Raw genomic sequence first — 20,079 nt, forward strand, 5'->3', positions numbered from 1 at the left:
GTCAATCAGTGTTGCTTCCTAAGTGGACAGTTTGATTTCACAGAAATGTGATTGACTTGGAGTTACATTGTGTTTTTTAAGTGTTCCCTTTATTTTTTTGAGCAGTGTACTTCAGAAGGCAGCTACATTCCATTGAGACCATTGAGACAGACAGTAGCATCCAATGGTAGTGGGTCTAAATGCTCCACTTCCAACTACTGTAAGATGCTTCCATTTCTGTTTCTTGAAGAGATCTGTGTGAGAGACATACGAGAGGTGTAAGAGATGATTGTATCCCCCTCTGCCAGCCTATATTACAGAGGGTAACTTTGATGATGATGATGATGATGATGATGATAAAGATGATGTTGACGATGATGATGACAATGGTGATGATGATGTTGACGATGATGATGACGATGGTGATGATGATGATAAAGATGATGTTGACGATGGTGATGAGGAGGATGATGATAATGGTGATGATGATGGTCACAATGATGATGACGGTCACAATGATAATGATGGTGATGATGATGGTGATGGTGATGATGATGATGTTGGGGATAATATCTCCATTGTAGCTCACCCCATCAGACAAGACCATGGAGTTCCACAGAGACTTCCGTATCCGCCACTATGCTGGGGACGTCACGTGAGTCACATCCTTGTACTTGCTGTAAAGTCACTTACTCTATTCTCCTTCATCCCTGTTGGCCCTCCTGCTGTGTTCCGGTCGAATTGAACCAATTTACAAGTTTTCTCTCTGAAAAATGTAGTTAATTTAATCGGGTTGCCTTAAGGTTCCATGACTTTGTCCACACGGGGCATCTGAACACACAAAACACATTTTGATGATGTTCATTACATTTTGGGTGTTTTATTTAACTTTTGTACACCTGTAGTGTTCCCGGTGAAAAATGACCGGTCATTAGAAAGGAATGGGTGAGACTACAATTAGTGTATAAAATTGAGTTCAGACCAGCAGCATACCACCCTGCATTCCACTGCTGGCTTGTGTCTGAAGCTAAGCAGGGTTGGTTCTGTTCAGTCCCTGGATGGGAGACCAGATGCTGCTGGATGTGGTGTTGGGAGGGCCAGTAGGAGGCACTCTTTCCTCTGGTCAAAAAAATATCCCAATACCCCAGTGATTGGGGACACTGCCCTGTGTAGGGTGCCGTCTTTCGGATGGGATGTTAAATGGGTGTCCTGACTCTCTGAAGTTATTAAAGATCCCATGGCACTTATTGTAGGAGTAGGGGCATTAACCCCGGTGTCCTGGCTAAATTCCCATTCTGGTCACCTAATAATCCCCATTTTACAATTGGCTCATTCATCCCGCTCCCCTGTAACTATTCCCCAGGTTGTTGCTGTAAATAAGAATGTGTTCTCAGTCAACTTACCTGGTAAAATAATGGATAAAATAAAAAATAAAAACATGCCCATTCATCAGATGAACACACTTCCTCTCCTGGACCCCCACATGCATGTGTGTTTGAGCACACACACCTCACTCCCCTTATTGGCTTCCATGGCAACCCCCACGGGAACCTTTCCCCCACGGGAAACACACCTGTTTTTATTCTCACAAACAATCTCAACATTGTTTCAATAATATATAGAACTTTTCTCGCAGCTCTGGTATATAAAGCTTTTTTAAGGCCTTGCTCACAATTCATTCTGTGGCAGCACAATGACCAAACGATATACTGTATGTGAGGCTCTTGATCATATCTTTGATCATGGCACTGGTGAGGAGGAGAGAGGCCAGGAAACTGACAGTGAAGATGCATTAGAGGAGAAAGTAGTGTGTGATAAATAGCACTATATGTTTCATCTGAGTATTTGTTATAGTCAAAATAATACATACATTATGCTTTTTTTACTCAAAAACGAGTTGTATGAGCTCAGGTCAATAAATACTAAATAGTTCAAAACTTGTAATGTTCGCAAAAACTTAAGTTGATAAAAAGATCTAACACAACATTAGGTGAGAATATATGTATTATTGGATTTATGGATTTATAATCAGCTATAATGGGGGCGGTCATTTTGAACCGGGAACACAGAATTAATTAACATGAAACGAACACAACAGGTGGGTTACGACTGACTCAGCCGGCACTTAAACCACAACCATGACAGGAAACTATGGTGGTTCAACAGGTGAAAGGTCATGATGATGTAACACAGGAAAGGTCATAGGTTATAGGACCTATAAGATTCATGTTGATTGGATGAAAAGTCAAGGGCAGTGTAGCTAAATGGAAACAAGCCAATACCAGCACCAAGCCATTAGCGACTTGGCTAGCACTGTTGACACTAGTATTGTGGGACCAACAGTAAAACATTTGAAATAGAAGGACATCGTCTTGTTGAGGGAGGGAGAGAGGAAGGGAGGGATGAGGGAGAGAGATAGAGAGGAAGGGAGGGACGAGGGAGGGAGGGAGAGAGAGAGAGAGGAAGGGAGGGATGAGGGAGGGAGGGAGGGAGGGAGGGAGAGAGAGAGAGAGAGAGGAAGGGAGGGACGAAGGAGGGAGGGAGAGAGAGAGGGAGGGACGAGGGAGGGAAGGAGGGAGAGAGAGAGAGGAAGGGAGGGACGAGGGAGGGAGGGAGGGAGAGAGAGAGAGAGAGAGGAAGGAGGGAGGAATGAGGGAGGGAGGGAGAGAGAGAGAGGAAGGGAGGGAGAAGGGAGGGAGGGAGAGAGAGAGAGGAAGGGAGGGACGAGGGAGGGAGGGAGAGAGGAAGGGAGGGACGAGGGAGGGAGGGAGAGAGAGAGGGAGGGAGAGAGAGGAAGGGAGGGAGAGAGAGAGAGGAAGGGAGGGACGGGGGAGGGAGGGAGAGAGAGAGAGGAAGGAGGGCGGGATGAGGAAGGGAGGGAGAGAGAGAGAGGAAGGGAGGGAGAGAGAGAGAGAGGAAGGGAGGGACGAGGGAGGGAGGTGAGTGAGAGAGAGAGGATGAGGGAGGGACGAGGGAAGGGAGGGAGAGAGAGAGAGAGGAAGGAGGGAGGGAGGGACGAGGGAGGGAGGAAGGGAGGGATGAGGGAGGGAGGGAGAGAGAGAGAGAGGAAGGAGGGAGGGACGAGGGAGGGAGGGAGAGAGAGAGGAAGGGAGGGACGAGGGAGGGAGGGAGGGAGAGAGAGAGAGAGGGAGGGATGAGGGAGGGAGGGCGAGAGAGATAGAGGAAGGAGGGAGGGACGAGGGAGGGAGGGAGAGAGAGAGAGAGGATGGAGGGAGGGAGGGACGAGGGAGGGAGGAAGGGAGGGACGAGGGAGTGAGGGAGGGCGAGAGAGAGAGAGGAAGGAGGGAGGGACGAGGGAGGGAGGGAGAGAGAGAGAGAGGAAGGAGGGAGGGACGAGGGAGGGAGGGAGAGAGAGAGAGAGGAAGGGAGTGACGAGGGATGGAAGGAGAGAGAGAGAGGAAGGGAGGGACGAGGGAGGGAGGGAGGGAGAGAGAGAGAGAGAGAGAGAGAGGAAGGAGGGAGAGACGAGGGAGGGAGAGAGAGAGAGAGAGAGAGGAAGGAGGGAGGGACGAGGGAGGGAGAGAGAGAGGTGGGAGGGATGAGGGAGGGAGGGAGAGAGAGAGAGGAATGAGGGAGGGAGGGAGGGAGGGAGGAAGGGAGAGAGAGAGAGAGAGGAAGGGAGGGACGAGGGAGGAAGGGAGAGAGAGAGAGAGGGAGGGATGAGGGAGGAAGGGAGAGAGAGAGAGAGGAATGAGGGAGGGAGGGAGAGAGAGAGAGGAAGGAGGGAGGGACGAGGGAGGGAGGGAGAGAGAGAGGAAGGGAGGGACGAGGGAGGGAGGGAGGGAGAGAGAGAGAGAGGGAGGGACGAGGGAGGGAGGGCGAGAGAGATAGAGGAAGGAGGGAGGGACGAGGGAGGGAGGGAGAGAGAGAGAGAGGATGGAGGGAGGGAGGGACGAGGGAGGGAGGAAGGGAGGGACGAGGGAGTGAGGGAGGGAGAGAGAGAGAGAGGAAGGAGGGAGGGACGAGGGAGGGAGGGAGAGAGAGAGAGAGGAAGGAGGGAGGGACGAGGGAGGGAGGGAGAGAGAGAGAGAGGAAGGGAGTGACGAGGGATGGAAGGAGAGAGAGAGAGGAAGGGAGGGACGAGGGAGGGAGGGAGGGAGGGAGAGAGAGAGAGAGAGAGGAAGGAGGGAGAGACGAGGGAGGGAGAGAGAGAGAGAGAGAGAGGAAGGAGGGAGGGACGAGGGAGGGAGAGAGAGAGAGGTGGGAGGGATGAGGGAGGGAGGGAGAGAGAGAGAGGAATGAGGGAGGGAGGGAGGGAGGAAGGGAGAGAGAGAGAGAGAGAGCGAGGAAGGGAGGGACGAGGGAGGAAGGGAGAGAGAGAGAGAGGGAGGGATGAGGGAGGAAGGGAGAGAGAGAGAGAGGAATGAGGGAGGGAGGGAGAGAGAGAGAGAGAGGAATGAGGGAGGGAGGGAGGAAGGGAGAGAGAGAGAGAGAGGAAGGGAGGGAGGGACGAGGGAGGAAGGGAGAGAGAGAGAGAGAGGGAGGGATGAGGGAGGAGAGAGAGAGAGAGGAAGGAGGGAGGGAGGGAGAGAGAGAGGAAGGGAGGGATGAGGAAGGGAGGTAGGAGAGGGCAGGGAGGGAGTAGACCAGAATGTTATCCAGTACCAGGGTCATTCATAGGTTAACACTGTGGGTTTATCTAGTACCAGTGTATTTCATTGTCGAAAACTGGGTGTTTATCCACTACTAGGGTCTTCCATTGGCTAACACTGGGGGGATTATGCAGTACCAAGGTTTTCCATTGGCTAACAATCCAGTAAAAAGGTCTTCCATTGGCTTACAGTGGGTTTGAAGGATCTTCATTGCCCTCAATTTTAGAAATAGTAGGGCATGAAATGAGCCAGGGAGGGAAAGGATAAAGAGGGAGGGAGGCATAGAGAGAGGAAGGATGGAAGGGATAGAAAGAGAAGGGAGGGAGAGAGAGAGACTACCAGACTATTTCCCCTTAGAAAGTCTCGAGCAGTATTAATAAAGGAGAAGTCGAGTGGGTCTTGCCAAGTACATGTGACGAGAAATGCCAGTCAGGGAATCCAGGTTAACATGATGTATAACATGACTTCAACGCTGAGCAATTAGGTCATGTTTGGTTTACATTCATCCATCCCTGAATCCCCAGCTGGCTCACACATCACAGTCATGCCTTTTAGTGCACAACATGCTAGTGTACTAGTCTTCGCCTGCGTCTGAAATGACTCCTTATTCCCTATATAGGGCATTATTTTGGAGCAGGGCTCTGGTCCAAGGTAGTGCAATATATAGTTAAAAGGATTAGACGTTGTTCCAGTACGACAGGGCTCCTGGGCGGCCAAGATGGAAGGCTCTCCTTGTCACTGTGTTGTCCTCGTCTATCTGTCACTCTGTCACAGCCAGGACCCAGGGGAGAGCCTGCCTCAGCCTAGCTGTCATCCCCCGTAAGGTCCCTACACCTCCCCTGTGACTGCGACAGGCCCCCCATCCCAACCTATCCCATCCCATCCCCTGCTCCTGCTAAATATACCCTACCTCGTCCCTGCCACCCCCCACGTCACAACGCCACCCCTCCCATCCCACGCCCCTCCAGCACTGACCTACTTTGCTCCCCCCTCCCTCCTGACTTTTCTCACTCCGTCCCTCTTCCTCTCTTTCTCTTCCTCTCTGTCTTCTCTCGCTGTCTTACCGCTATCATCTGCATCCTACAGCCATACTTTTCCATCTCATTGCCCTATAGTGTTGCTGACTCCTCAATCCCGTCCTAACTCTAGATACTATTGAACTTCATGCTATAGCTTAGCCTTTATATTTTAACCATGGCCTTTAGCACTCCACTCTGTCTCTCACCACTATATACCTTTGCTTTGTATAACCATATATTTCCATACGGTTTACTACACACAATGTACTTCCACCCCATATGCTACCCTCCACCTTCAAACCTACACTGAACAAAAATATAAACGCAACATGTACATTTTTCATGAGCTGAAATAAAAGATCACAGACATTTTCCATACGCACAAAAAGCTTATTTCCAGCGCCTGGTCAAAAGTAGTGCACTATATAGGGAATAGGGTTCCATTTGGAACACATGGTGTGTTCTTCTCTCTAGAGAGGTTCCTGGAATCCGGTCAGGTGATGTTGACACAACAACACACACACACACACACACACACACACACACACACACACACACACACACACACACACACACACACATACACACACACACACACACACACACACACACACACACACACACACACACACACACACACACACACACACACACACACACACACACCGCCTCCATCAGCCTCAGGAGCACATCTGTCATACTAACACAATCTCTTCATCTGCCTCTCTGTCCAGATGTGACAGTCATGGAGAGACAGAAAATTCTTTCACAGTGCCATATCTGTGTGTGGCAGGGGTGTGTCTGTGTGTGTTTGAAAGAGAGAGAGAGAGAGAGAGAGAGAGAGCGAGTTCTTGTGTATGCATGAATATGTACCGGCACGCGTGTGTGTGTGCGTGTGTGTGTTTGAGAGAGAGAGAGAGCGAGTTCTTGTGTATGCATGAATATGTGTGTGTGTGCGTGTGTGTGTGTGTGTGTGTGTGTGTGTGTGTGTGTGTGTGTGTGTGTGTGTGTGTGTGTGTGTGTGTGTGTGTGTGTGTGTGTATTTAAGGGTTTAGCCTTTCACATCTGGGTCTCTAATCCAGTGAAGCAGCATGCCATGAGATATCACTTCGGCGAAGTTTCAACTCAATTTACCTCATTTAGTTCTAAACAATTAATAAAGTTCATTCATTGTTCTATTTTCTATTTAATGTTATCAGGTTGCCCCATGTACACATATTGTGTATTTTTTAATAGTAACTAGTCCCACAAAGTGGTGCATAATATCATAAAACATGTTGTTAATGTGGTTCAACTCAGTTTTTTCCCCCTCCTGTTTCTTAAATGTAAGCTCTCGGGGAGTTTACTCAATCCACTAAGCGCCGTGACTATTATTATAAGCTTCTGCCCGAGGACTCCTTGACTCACTTGAGAGAGTACTGTTCTATTTGTGTAGAAGGGATTGTGCTGGTAATATAGCATACATTCCCAATGGCACCCTATTCCCCATGTAGTGCACTACTTTTGACTAGAACCCTATGTACCCTGGTCAAAAGTAGTATAGTACTAAGGTAATAGGGTGCCATTAGTGATAGATCATAGTCTCCCATTAGGAGAGAGTTTAGGACTGACTCTAATGTACTGTCTGTGTTACTTCACTTATGGTTGCAGTGTCAGAACTCATGTACTGTCATTTTTATAGCACCTTTCAGGCTTTTCTCGACTCGTCACTTCAATTAGTGTTCTTAAGGAGGGGGGGGGGGGGGGTCTCTTGTACATTTGAGGCTATGTTAGTTTCTATAACCTCTGTCTGTCTCTCTCTCTATTTCAGATATTCCGTCGAGGGCTTTTTGGACAAGAACAAGGACCCACTCTTCCAAGATTTCAAGCGGCTCATGTATAACAGGTGTCTCCTCTGCACACACACATTTTACAGAATGATGAAGTTCTTGAAAAATGTGTTCCCGTTACCCTGCTTCCCTTGCTCCTCTTCTCTCCTAGACTACTTCATCCTGTCCTTACAGTACCCTCTGCTCTCCTCTTCTCTCTAGACTACTTCATCCTGTCCTTACAGTACCCTCTGCTCTCCTCTTCTCTCTAGACTACTTCATCCTGTCCTTACAGTACCCTCTGCTCTCCTCTTCTCTCCTAGACTACTTCATCCTGTCCTTACAGTACCCTCTGCTCTCATCTTCTCTCCAAGACTACTTCATCCTGTCCTTACAGTACCCTCCGCTCTCCCCTTCTCTCCTAGACTACTTTATCCTGTCATTACAGTACCCTCTGCTCTCCTCTTCTCTCCTAGACTACTTCATCCTGTCATTACAGTACCCTCTGCTCTCCTCTTCTCTCCTAGACTACTTCATCCTGTCATTACAGTACCCTCTGCTCTCCTCTTCTCTCCTAGACTACTTCATCCTGTCATTACAGTACCCTCTGCTCTCCCCTTCTCTCCTAGACTACTTCATCCTGTCATTACAGTACCCTCTGCTCTCCCCTTCTCTCCTAGACTACTTCATCCTGTCATTACAGTACCCTCTGCTCTCCCCTTCTCTCCTAGACTACTTCATCCTGTCCTTACAGTACCCTCTGCTCTCCTCTTCTCTCCTAGACTACTTCATCCTGTCATTACAGTACCCTCTGCTCTCCCCTTCTCTCCTAGACTACTTCATCCTGTCCTTACAGTACCCTCTGCTCTCCCCTTCTCTCCTAGACTACTTTATCCTGTCATTACAGTACCCTCTGCTCTCCTCTTCTCTCCTAGACTACTTCATCCTGTCATTACAGTACCCTCTGCTCTCCCCTTCTCTCCTAGACTACTTCATCCTGTCCTTACAGTACCCTCTGCTCTCCCCTTCTCTCCTAGACTACTTCATCCTGTCATTACAGTACCCTCTGCTCTCCCCTTCTCTCCTAGACTACTTCATCCTGTCCTTACAGTACCCTCTGCTCTCCCCTTCTCTCCTAGACTACTTCATCCTGTCATTACAGTACCCTCTGCTCTCCCCTTCTCTCCTAGACTACTTCATCCTGTCCTTACAGTACCCTCTGCTCTCCTCTTCTCTCCTAGACTACTTCATCCTGTCATTACAGTACCCTCTGCTCTCCTCTTCTCTCCTAGACTACTTCATCCTGTCATTACAGTACCCTCTGCTCTCCTCTTCTCTCCTAGACTACTTCATCCTGTCATTACAGTACCCTCTGCTCTCCTCTTCTCTCCTAGACTACTTCATCCTGTCATTACAGTACCCTCTGCTCTCCCCTTCTCTCCTAGACTACTTCATCCTGTCCTTACAGTACCCTCTGCTCTCCCCTTCTCTCCTAGACTACTTTATCCTGTCATTACAGTACCCTCTGCTCTCCTCTTCTCTCCTAGACTACTTCATCCTGTCATTACAGTACCCTCTGCTCTCCCCTTCTCTCCTAGACTACTTCATCCTGTCCTTACAGTACCCTCTGCTCTCCCCTTCTCTCCTAGACTACTTCATCCTGTCATTACAGTACCCTCTGCTCTCCCCTTCTCTCCTAGACTACTTCATCCTGTCCTTACAGTACCCTCTGCTCTCCCCTTCTCTCCTAGACTACTTCATCCTGTCATTACAGTACCCTCTGCTCTCCTCTTCTCTCCTAGACTACTTCATCCTGTCATTACAGTACCCTCTGCTCTCCCCTTCTCTCCTAGACTACTTCATCCTGTCCTTACAGTACCCTCTGCTCTCCCCTTCTTTCCTAGACTACTTCATCCTGTCATTACAGTACCCTCTGCTCTCCTCTTCTCTCTAGACTACTTCATCCTGTCCTTACAGTACCCTCTGCTCTCCCCTTCTCTCCTAGACTACTTCATCCTGTCCTTACAGTACCCTCTGCTCTCCTCTTCTCTCTAGACTACTTCATCCTGTCCTTACAGTACCCTCCGCTCTCCCCTTCTCTCCTAGACTACTTCATCCTGTCCTTACAGTACCCTCTGCTCTCCTCTTCTCTCCTAGACTACTTCATCCTGTCATTACAGTACCCTCTGCTCTCCCCTTCTCTCCTAGACTACTTCATCCTGTCATTACAGTACCCTCTGCTCTCCTCTTCTCTCCTAGACTACTTCATCCTGTCATTACAGTACCCTCTGCTCTCCCCTTCTCTCCTAGACTACTTCATCCTGTCATTACAGTACCCTCTGCTCTCCCCTTCTCTCCTAGACTACTTCATCCTGTCCTTACAGTACCCTCTGCTCTCCCCTTCTCTCCTAGACTACTTCATCCTGTCATTACAGTACCCTCTGCTCTCCCCTTCTCTCCTAGACTACTTCATCCTGTCCTTACAGTACCCTCTGCTCTCCCCTTCTCTCCTAGACTACTTCATCCTGTCATTACAGTACCCTCTGCTCTCCTCTTCTCTCCTAGACTACTTCATCCTGTCATTACAGTACCCTCTGCTCTCCCCTTCTCTCCTAGACTACTTCATCCTGTCCTTACAGTACCCTCTGCTCTCCCCTTCTTTCCTAGACTACTTCATCCTGTCATTACAGTACCCTCTGCTCTCCTCTTCTCTCTAGACTACTTCATCCTGTCCTTACAGTACCCTCTGCTCTCCCCTTCTCTCCTAGACTACTTCATCCTGTCCTTACAGTACCCTCTGCTCTCCTCTTCTCTCTAGACTACTTCATCCTGTCCTTACAGTACCCTCTGCTCTCCCCTTCTCTCCTAGACTACTTCATCCTGTCCTTACAGTACCCTCTGCTCTCCTCTTCTCTCCTAGACTACTTCATCCTGTCATTACAGTACCCTCTGCTCTCCTCTTCTCTCCTAGACTACTTCATCCTGTCATTACAGTACCCTCTGCTCTCCTCTTCTCTCCTAGACTACTTCATCCTGTCATTACAGTACCCTCTGCTCTCCCCTTCTCTCCTAGACTACTTCATCCTGTCATTACAGTACCCTCTGCTCTCCCCGTCTCTCCTAGACTACTTCATCCTGTCCTTACAGTACCCTCTGCTCTCCCCTTCTCTCCTAGACTACTTCATCCTGTCATTACAGTACCCTCTGCTTTCCCCTTCTCTCCTAGACTACTTCATCCTGTCCTTACAGTACCCTCTGCTCTCCCCTTCTCTCCTAGACTACTTCATCCTGTCCTTACAGTACCCTCTGCTCTCCTCTTCTCTCTAGACTACTTCATCCTGTCCTTACAGTACCCTCTGCTCTCCCCTTCTCTCCTAGACTACTTCATCCTGTCCTTACAGTACCCTCTGCTCTCCTCTTCTCTCCTAGACTACTTCATCCTGTCATTACAGTACCCTCTGCTCTCCCCTTCTCTCCTAGACTACTTCATCCTGTCATTACAGTACCCTCTGCTCTCCTCTTCTCTCCTAGACTACTTCATCCTGTCATTACAGTACCCTCTGCTCTCCTCTTCTCTCCTAGACTACTTCATCCTGTCATTACAGTACCCTCTGCTCTCCTCTTCTCTCCTAGACTACTTCATCCTGTCATTACAGTACCCTCTGCTCTCCTCTTCTCTCTAGACTACTTCATTCTGTCCTTACAGTACCTTCTGCTCTCCTCTTCTCTCTAGACTACTTCATCCTGTCCTTACAGTACCCTCTGCTCTCCTCTTCTCTCCTAGACTACTTCATCCTGTCCTTACAGTACCCTCTGCTCTCCCCTTCTCTCCTAGACTACTTCATCCTGTCATTACAGTACCCTCTGCTCTCCCCTTCTCTCCTAGACTACTTCATCCTGTCATTACAGTACCCTCTGCTCTCCCCTTCTCTCCTAGACTACTTCATTCTGTCCTTACAGTACCCTCTGCTCTCCTCTTCTCTCTAGACTACTTCATCCTGTCATTACAGTACCCTCTGCTCTCCCCTTCTCTCCTAGACTACTTCATCCTGTCATTACAGTACCCTCTGCTCTCCCCTTCTCTCCTAGACTACTTCATCCTATCATTACAGTACTCCCTGCTCTCCTCTTTCTCCTTCAGCTGTTAAAACTCTCTTCAAACTCTTACATTTGAGCCTGTGTTCGCTTTTATAACCTCTCTCTCACTTCTCTCTCTCTCTCTCGTTCTGTAGTTCTAACCCTGTGCTGAAGGAGATGTGGCCCGATGGTCAGCTGAGCATCACAGAGGTCACTAAACGACCCCTGACTGCAGCCACCCTCTTCAAGAATTCCATTGTGGCCCTTGTGGATAAACTGGGCTGCAAGGTCAGTGGTGGTTGATTGCAGACTGGTTGTATTGTATACTGGTTGCTTATGTGACCAGAACAGACACATGGGCAACTCCTCATAGCGATAAAAGTTCACACCTTCATTCTGTTCATGGTGACTCTGGTGTGCTTGGTAGGTTTGATGTTTGTCCCACTCCTACTTCTCTGCCAACTTTTTTGGCAAAATAATATGCATCCGTGTTGCTTGGCAACGGCTGTCAAATCAAGGCCACTCGTCCGTCACTCTCCATGCTTTTTTATCTAACATGAGCTTAACCTCTCTTGTCATCATCGTCCTCTGATAATTGTGGACTAGCCACACCTGTGTTTCTAACAGCTGGACGAATCAACCAGCTCATAGAAATATGGAAAACGTTGTCAGAGAGATAACAATGTCTGTTTTTGAGAGGTCAGTCAGATACTGACAAACTGCAGGGATTATTACTGATACACACACACACACACACAAAAATACCCCAAAACACAGCCTGGTACGGTTGCCACCCGGCTGCCTGTGGTCCTATAAGCCTCTCCCTAGGGGGTCTAGTCTATCTATCTGTCCTGTGAGAAAATGCCTGGACACAAGACATACCACCACTACATTAATGAGATGGCAGTCTGCTGCACAGACAAGACTGGTCCTGTATTTCACACAGACCTGTGCCACATCAACAGTATATGTGATGTAATATCCTCTATCCCGCACAGACCTGTGCCATATCTACAGTATATGTGATGTAATATCCTGTATCTCACACAGACCTGTGCCATATCTACAGTATATGTGATGTAATATCCTGTATCTCACACAGACTTGTGCCATATCTACAGTATATGTGATGTAATATCCTGTATTTCACACAGACCTGTGCCACATCTAGAGTATATGTGATGTAATATCCTCTATCCCGCACAGACCTGTGCCATATCTACAGTATATGTGATGTAATATCCTGTATCTCACACAGACCTGTGCCATATCTACAGTATATGTGATGTAATATCCTGTATCCCACACAGGCCTGTGCCATATCTACAGTATATGTGATGTAATATCCTGTATCTCACACAGACCTGTGCCATATCTACAGTATATGTGATGTAATACCATGTATCCCACACAGACATGTGCCATATCTATAGTATATGTGATGTAATATCCTGTATCTCACACAGACCTGTGCCATATCTACAGTATATGTGATGTAATATCCTGTATCTCACACAGACCTGTGCCATATCTACAGTATATGTGATGTAATATCCTGTATCTCACACAGACCTGTGCCATATCTACAGTATATGTGATGTAATATCCTGTATCTCACACAGACCTGTGCCATATCTACAGTATATGTGATGTAATATCCTGTATCTCACACAGACCTGTGCCATATCTACAGTATATGCAACGTTTTAGACATATGAGTGATAAAGCATGTCTTACAGCACATGAGGAATTTGTTCCTACATGAGGTTATATGTCTCCCTGTAACCCTGACTGAGATGTGACATTTCCTGCTGTTATTTTGAGATGACCGACTCGTGCTTCAGTGCTTCTCTGTGAGGATGGGCTAGGGGGGACGGGGACGAGGGGGGGATGACGGGGACTAGGGGTGGATGGGACGGACACATTGGGGACAGTTTTTAGGTCATGTTGAAGGACTGGATGCCCTGATTGTTAGTCCCAGGGGGACACCTGTACCCAATCTGACCTACCACCTCTCCTCTCCTCGTTCTACCCTTCCCAGTCTAACTGCCTCCTTTCTCAAGTCTGATGAACTGAGCTAAAATTGTTGTGCTGGTGTGAGTGTGTGTGTGTGTGTGTGCGTGTGTGCGTGTGTGTGTGCTCTGTTCCACTGTATTCATCCTGCAGGGGGCAGTGAATGAGAGACAGACCACAGAACACTAAGAACAGAGAGAACAATGCAGACTGCATCCCAAATGGCACCCTATTCCCTATATAGTGAACTATGAGCCCTGTTCAAAAGTAGTGTTCTTCAATGGAAATAGGGTGCCATTTGGAACACACAACATGATTATTCCCTTGACAAGAATATGTGTCCCTTAATGTGTCCCAACAAGCTCCTGTCTGGCACACAGAGGTAGCACAATGACACACTGTTTTGTGTCCCAAATGGCACCCTATTCCCTACATAGTGCACTACTTTGACCAGAGCCATGTGAGGCTCTGGTCAAAGTAGTGCCCTTTATAGGGAATAGGTTACTAATTGGCATGCTGCCACTATCTGTGCACTTTAAAAACTTTAGTATTATGCCGTTTTAAGAGTTTAATAGTCTCTTTCTGTAGGACAGACGCTCTGTGAGTTTGGCCGAGCTAGACTTTAACGATGCATTGATATTCTAATAGGCTTGGATGTATTTCTGCATGATTGCACAAGGCAGATTCAGTCCTCTTTGGGATGGCTATGTTCCACTGAGTTCTGTACAGTCTGGTCCATGCCAAGTTGTCTACAGAGCAAACTTGGGCAAAATAAGTATTTCTAATGTTTGTCACTATATTGCTTTTGGACTCTTACTACTATTATGACCAGTATAGGTTATTCTGTCTATTACATGAGCTGTACTATGTGATACTACAGTAATAGACAGTATTTGACTGTTCCACTACTCTTTGTATTGTGAGAGCGGTACTATGTGGTTACAGTATCTCCTATACACTACATAGATGCGGTAAAGAGGTCAATGGAACTCGACCAAAACAATGGAAATGCCATGGAAATGCGTAGGGGAAAGGGCCGTGAAGATCCTGAATCTCCTCGCTGCCCTCAAGCAACATTTGCCTACTACTAATATTTAAGCTATTGTTTATATGTGTATTTCACACTATGTTGAGGTAAGAATCTGAGTATAATGATTGTATGGATGTCAACCACAATACATGTTCATGTCATCGTCACCAAGCAACTGCATTGCAGTTAAAAACAACTTAGACTACCACCACTGGTTTCTGTATGCTAGCTATGCTACCAACTTATACGAACAAGAGTTAGCATTTAGCAGTCACTTCTTCATAACACGAACAGGGACAACTTCTAAATGTTATGCAGCGAAAACAGCCCAAAATCTCGAAATCGGACTTCAGTAACCACATTGTGGGCCTGTTACAGTACATCAATCATGATGGATTTGACGAATATCCACTTTGTTAGATCAGATTTGTTGAATGTGCGGCAATTCTATCTTCTTCTTCTATCCCCCGCGGTCTGTGTTCCATTGACCTCTTTACTGCATCTATGACAGTGTATTGTATCCTGTTGGACTGTGACTGTGTTCGCTGTATTGTAAGAGCCGTACTATGTGTTACTGCACAGTATACGACTGTGTTGTGTATTGCAGTATTACAGTATTATATTAGAGGATTCTGTGTGTTGTATTCTAGGAGCCATACTTATTGACTATGTATTATTCTGTGTATTACAGGAGAGGTACTATGTGAGACTGTACTACACAGTATATAACTATGCTGTTAATGACTTTGTGTATTATATTGTAGGAGCCATACTATGTGCGCTGCATCAAGCCCAATGAGATGAAGTCTCCCGTGCTGTTTGACGACGCCCGATGCCAACACCAGGTGGCCTACCTGGGCCTGCTGGAGAATGTCAGGGTGCGGAGGGCAGGGTTCGCCTACCGCCAGCCCTACGCACGCTTCCTACAGAGGTCAGAGGTCATGCACACCCTGAGGTCTAACGTCATTGGGGTGAAAGCTTTACATTAAGAATTAGTCATTTCTCAGCAATTAGAGTCAATGTCCATGATTTTAAAAACATTCTGCCACAGTATTCATGTGAATAACAAGCTTTATATGACTGTGTTCAACCATGTGTATAACAGAGGAATTTAAATCTGTCCAATGTCCAATCCTAGCCTCAGTGCAACTCTGTTTGTTCTATCATACCAACTCCTTGTCACTCATTGTCATGTTTAGCACAACTGCCTGTATCTTGAACTCTTCGTCTTTCCTCCTGTGTGTACTGTAGGTATAAGATGACGTGTGAGTACACCTGGCCCAATCACCTGATGGAGACAGACAGGGAGGCAGTGGAGGCTATCGTTACGCAGCACGGTTTTCAGGACGACGTGGCGTATGGACACACCAAGCTGTTTGTGCGAACACCTCGGTCCCTTTTCACGCTGGAGCAGGAGAGAGCTGCGCTCATCCCCATCCTGGTGCTGTTCCTACAGAAGGTAGGGACCCCTAGTGGCCGGAGGCTGTACAGACAGTAAAAGTTTACAAACTGGGTTGTGTTCAATCAATGGGGAGAAAATGGTATATGCCAAATGTAAATTTTCTCCTGTTTGGTTTTACTGAACAAACCCCTGCTTTCAGATACTCCACAGATAATTCTATGGCATTTATCCTGAATTTATATTTCCTGTTACTTTCATAGACCAAATTATTCATGTATGTATGAAAACAGACAGAGATGCATTTAATTGTCCAAGGACCCATGGCATTGACAGCTAGTCCTAATTAAAACCCCATTGACAGCTTGCGTGTCAGAATGTGAATCACACAGCAGCATCCACATCTTATTAAGACCTCTGCATTTAAAGGGGCAATCCGCAGTTGAAACAATAATAAAGCCACTGTTTCAGTAAAAAGCTGAGGGATCGGGCGGTAGAAATGTAACCACTCTCAAATTCATAGAAAGACCTATGGATGCAAGGACTGACCATGAACCATATTTTTTCTTACATGTAAAAAATGTTTTGCAAACAGAGTAAAACAAACTTATTTCATATTTTAGGTTCTGATGGGGTACGACAGTTGAACTAAGCTAATTCGGTATTTATAAGTTATATTCTTAAAGAATCAATGGGTACATATCATTAATTTACAAGTCAAAAAATGGATGTTGCAACTGCAGATTGCCCCTTTAAAAGAAAAGCTTTTAATTTGTCTCCAGCTTGATGATGATCTGGCTCCCAGTCACAGCTTGAGTCCCAAATGGCATTATCTACCTTTGTAGTGCACTACTTTTTTTTTACCAGTGCCATTGGAACAAAATAGGGAATTGGGTGCCATTTGGGATGTGTTATATTAAACTCAGTGTGATTCATCTGCTGAGTCAAGTGGAGATCGCTCTGATAACAATAATTGGGATAATGAATGCGATCAGAGCCATCGTTACATTACATTTCATTAATTATTCTCTTCTTCTTGCTCTGTGATTGTGAATTAAATGCCCTGCTTTTCTCTCTGACCCAATTCAGGGATTGCGACCCAAATAACACCCTATTCCCTATATAGTGCACTACACCGTATGGGCTCTGGTGAAAAGTAATGCACTATATAGGGAATATGTTGCAATTTGGGATGTAACCCGGATGAATCTATCTGCAGCTAAGCCTCTCTAACTGGAACAGAACTTTGTCTGGAACTCAGCAGGAGTCTAACCCAGACAGTCTCTGGACAGACTTTGATTTGTCCCACACAGAAAAATCAATGGTGTACATTTAACTCAGAAAGTGTTAAATGTACACTATTTTCAGTGAACATGTGAGCCCTGCTGAACTGGTGTTAAAATAACACCTTTGAAAGAATTAAAGATTTAACTCTGTTGCAGTGTTCCCCATTTAACTTTTAAAGTGTTCATATTAACTTGATTGTGATGTTTGCATAGCTCTACTGTAGAGTGATACGCAACACTTACAGTGTAAAACATAACACTTGATTTAGAGTAAACTGGACTCACTTTGCTTAGTGCTAATGCTGTTACACTTTCTCAGTGTAAGAAATGAACACCTGTCGTGTTACAGTAAATCATTTTGGGGTGTTGTTTTAACACTGTATGGTCTAAAGCCTGATTTGCACATTTCCCAGGGTGCCTTTTCTTTTCGAGTGAATTGTAGAGTTACCACCCATGACTGTATTTGTTATTGACAGAGATATGGTTATTGAATTCTTTCATTTTAAAGACCTGTGGCTTTCATTAAGTGAGTACCTAGGCAAATGTTATCATTAAAATTGAACTCTATGACAATACAATACTTATATCATTAGGCTTTACTTTGATGGCCAAGTTTAATCCTCACACAGTGCTGTTAGGAAACTCCTTGTCACATTATGCTGGTTTGTAAAGTGATGTGTAATTCATATTGGATTTCAGACAGAGTTATGATATCCAGCGGTTTGGATTTTTATTCACCTGCAACCTGCATTCAGAATGAATGCCAAGGTTAGGAAAGTTGATAAGAAGACTACTTAAACCGTTTAAACTGGAACAACCATTTCAGTAATGGGTGCAATAAATCTAACCAACTGATTGGATTAGTTTAGAAAAATGTATGTTATTTATCCTTTTGTAGCATAAGATTAATCAATCAATGTACATGCAAAAACAGAGATATTAAAACAATCCTAAAGAATATATTTTACAATAGAGCATTCTGGGAAATATGATAAGGATGGGTCTGGTTTTTATGGGACTGTTTTACTCTCCAAAGTGTAAAACAATAACTCTGGTTATTAACACCAACACTGGGGTTTCATTTACACCACTGGGTGTCAATTTCACTCTTACAGAGTGAATTTAACACCTAAATCAACACTAGAAATGTTACACTGAAAAATTAACACTGGCAAATTTGCTTTGCAGACTTTGATTTGACAACTAGTCTACCTGTCACCCTTCTTTCTTCTTCTTCCTCCTTTGTTTCACATTTTATTAGTATTTTCCTAACTTGCTACTTCAATTGAGTGCCCACTGAAAAGTGTGGACCCGTATAGACACTGGAACAACACTGACAGTATTGATTTAACACTGGAGAATTTGCTGTGCTCCATCTCTCTCCCACTCTCACTCTCTCACTTTCTCTCCATCCATCCCTCACTCTCTCTTTCGCTCTCTCTCTCCCTCCCACCCTCTCACACCTAGGTATGGCGCGGGGCACTGGCGAGGATGAGGTGCCAGCGTATGCGTGCCATCTATGCCATCATGGGCTGCTACAAGCGCTACAAGGTCAAGGCCCACTTCTGGGAGGTAGAACGACGTTTCACCAACGTACGCAACATGGCTGACTATGGGAAGAGCGTGGAGTGGCCCACGCCGCCGGCAGCCCTCGCACAGTTCGACAGCATCACTCAACAGCTGCATCGCAGGTCAGTCAGCCCCCATAGTTACCACAACGAGAAATAGAATGTGCATGCATTTATATCAGGGGAAAACGACTACCCCCTCTCATTGAAGCCACGAAGTTCAAGGCCGACCGCCGTACTGCAGGCATTGTTAGTAGAAAACACCATCTTCCATTATAGTGAATGGAAAACTGGCAATCTTCGTGTAAATAAAAATATGTTTAGAAGACAATCATGGTACCAATAATTGCTTCTAATACACCAGATGTATGTCCTTGAACCGATTATTTTTCAATCATACACAGAAGATATTTTAAGGATCTTTTAGTTGCTAATGGCAGGCTGCAGTACCTCCGCCTTTAATTTGGAGTTACTCAATGGGAGGGGGAAGCACGGAGCTAGCCTGCAACGTCACTTTCTGGATGTCTCCATGAGACTCCGACTTCATTTGCCTTCAATGCGCTATTGAGTCTTAAAATAAGAATGAATGGTGTCACGTGATCAATGGCTTTGTTCGTTTATATATAGTCATTGGTATATATATGTCTGGGGTCACTTAGAAATGTCCTTGTTTTTGAAAGAAAAGCTATATTTTGTCCATTAAAATAACATAAAATTGATCAGAAATACAGTGCAGACATTGTTAATGTTATAAATGACTATTGTAGCTGGAAACGGCAGATTTTTTATGGAATATCTACATAGGCGTACAGAGGCCCATTATCAGCATCCATCACTCCTGTGTTCCAATGGCACGTTGTGTTAGCTAATCCAAGTTTATCATTTTAAAAGGCTAATTGATCATTAGAAAACCCTTTTGCAATTATGTTAGCACAGCTGACAACTGTTCTGATTAAAGAAGCAATAAAACTGTCCTTCTTCAGACTAGTTGAGTATCTGGAGCATCAGCATTTGTAGGTTCGATTACAGGCTCAAAATGGCCAGAAACAAACAACTTTCTTCTGAAACTCATCAGTCTATTCTTGTTCTGAGAAATGAAGAATATTCCATCCGAGAAATTGCCAAGAAACTGAAGATCTCGTACAACGCTGTGTTCTACTCCCTTCACAGAAGAGCGCTAACTGGCTCTAACCAGAATAGAAAGAGGAGTGGGAGGCCCCGGTGCACAACTGAGCAAGAGGACAAGTACATTAGAGTGCCTAGTTTGAGAACCAGACTCCTCACAAG

General features: G+C 45.9%; 1 protein-coding gene across 1 annotated transcript in view; it reads left to right on the plus strand.

The window, feature by feature from the left end:
- LOC120027506 (unconventional myosin-Ig-like) overlaps positions 1 to 20,079 on the plus strand; it is a 66,915-nt gene that overhangs the window by 11,690 nt on the left and 35,146 nt on the right. Inside the window, exons 12-17 of the mRNA XM_038972457.1 lie at positions 564 to 634; positions 7,422 to 7,496; positions 11,652 to 11,784; positions 15,304 to 15,470; positions 15,791 to 15,998; positions 18,692 to 18,915. Of these exons, the coding sequence (XP_038828385.1) occupies positions 564 to 634; positions 7,422 to 7,496; positions 11,652 to 11,784; positions 15,304 to 15,470; positions 15,791 to 15,998; positions 18,692 to 18,915 (878 nt within the window). The remainder of the gene's footprint in view (positions 1 to 563; positions 635 to 7,421; positions 7,497 to 11,651; positions 11,785 to 15,303; positions 15,471 to 15,790; positions 15,999 to 18,691; positions 18,916 to 20,079) is intronic.

The sequence above is a fragment of the Salvelinus namaycush genome, chromosome 32, assembly GCF_016432855.1.
Source record: "Salvelinus namaycush isolate Seneca chromosome 32, SaNama_1.0, whole genome shotgun sequence".
NCBI classification, from domain to species: domain Eukaryota; kingdom Metazoa; phylum Chordata; class Actinopteri; order Salmoniformes; family Salmonidae; genus Salvelinus; species Salvelinus namaycush.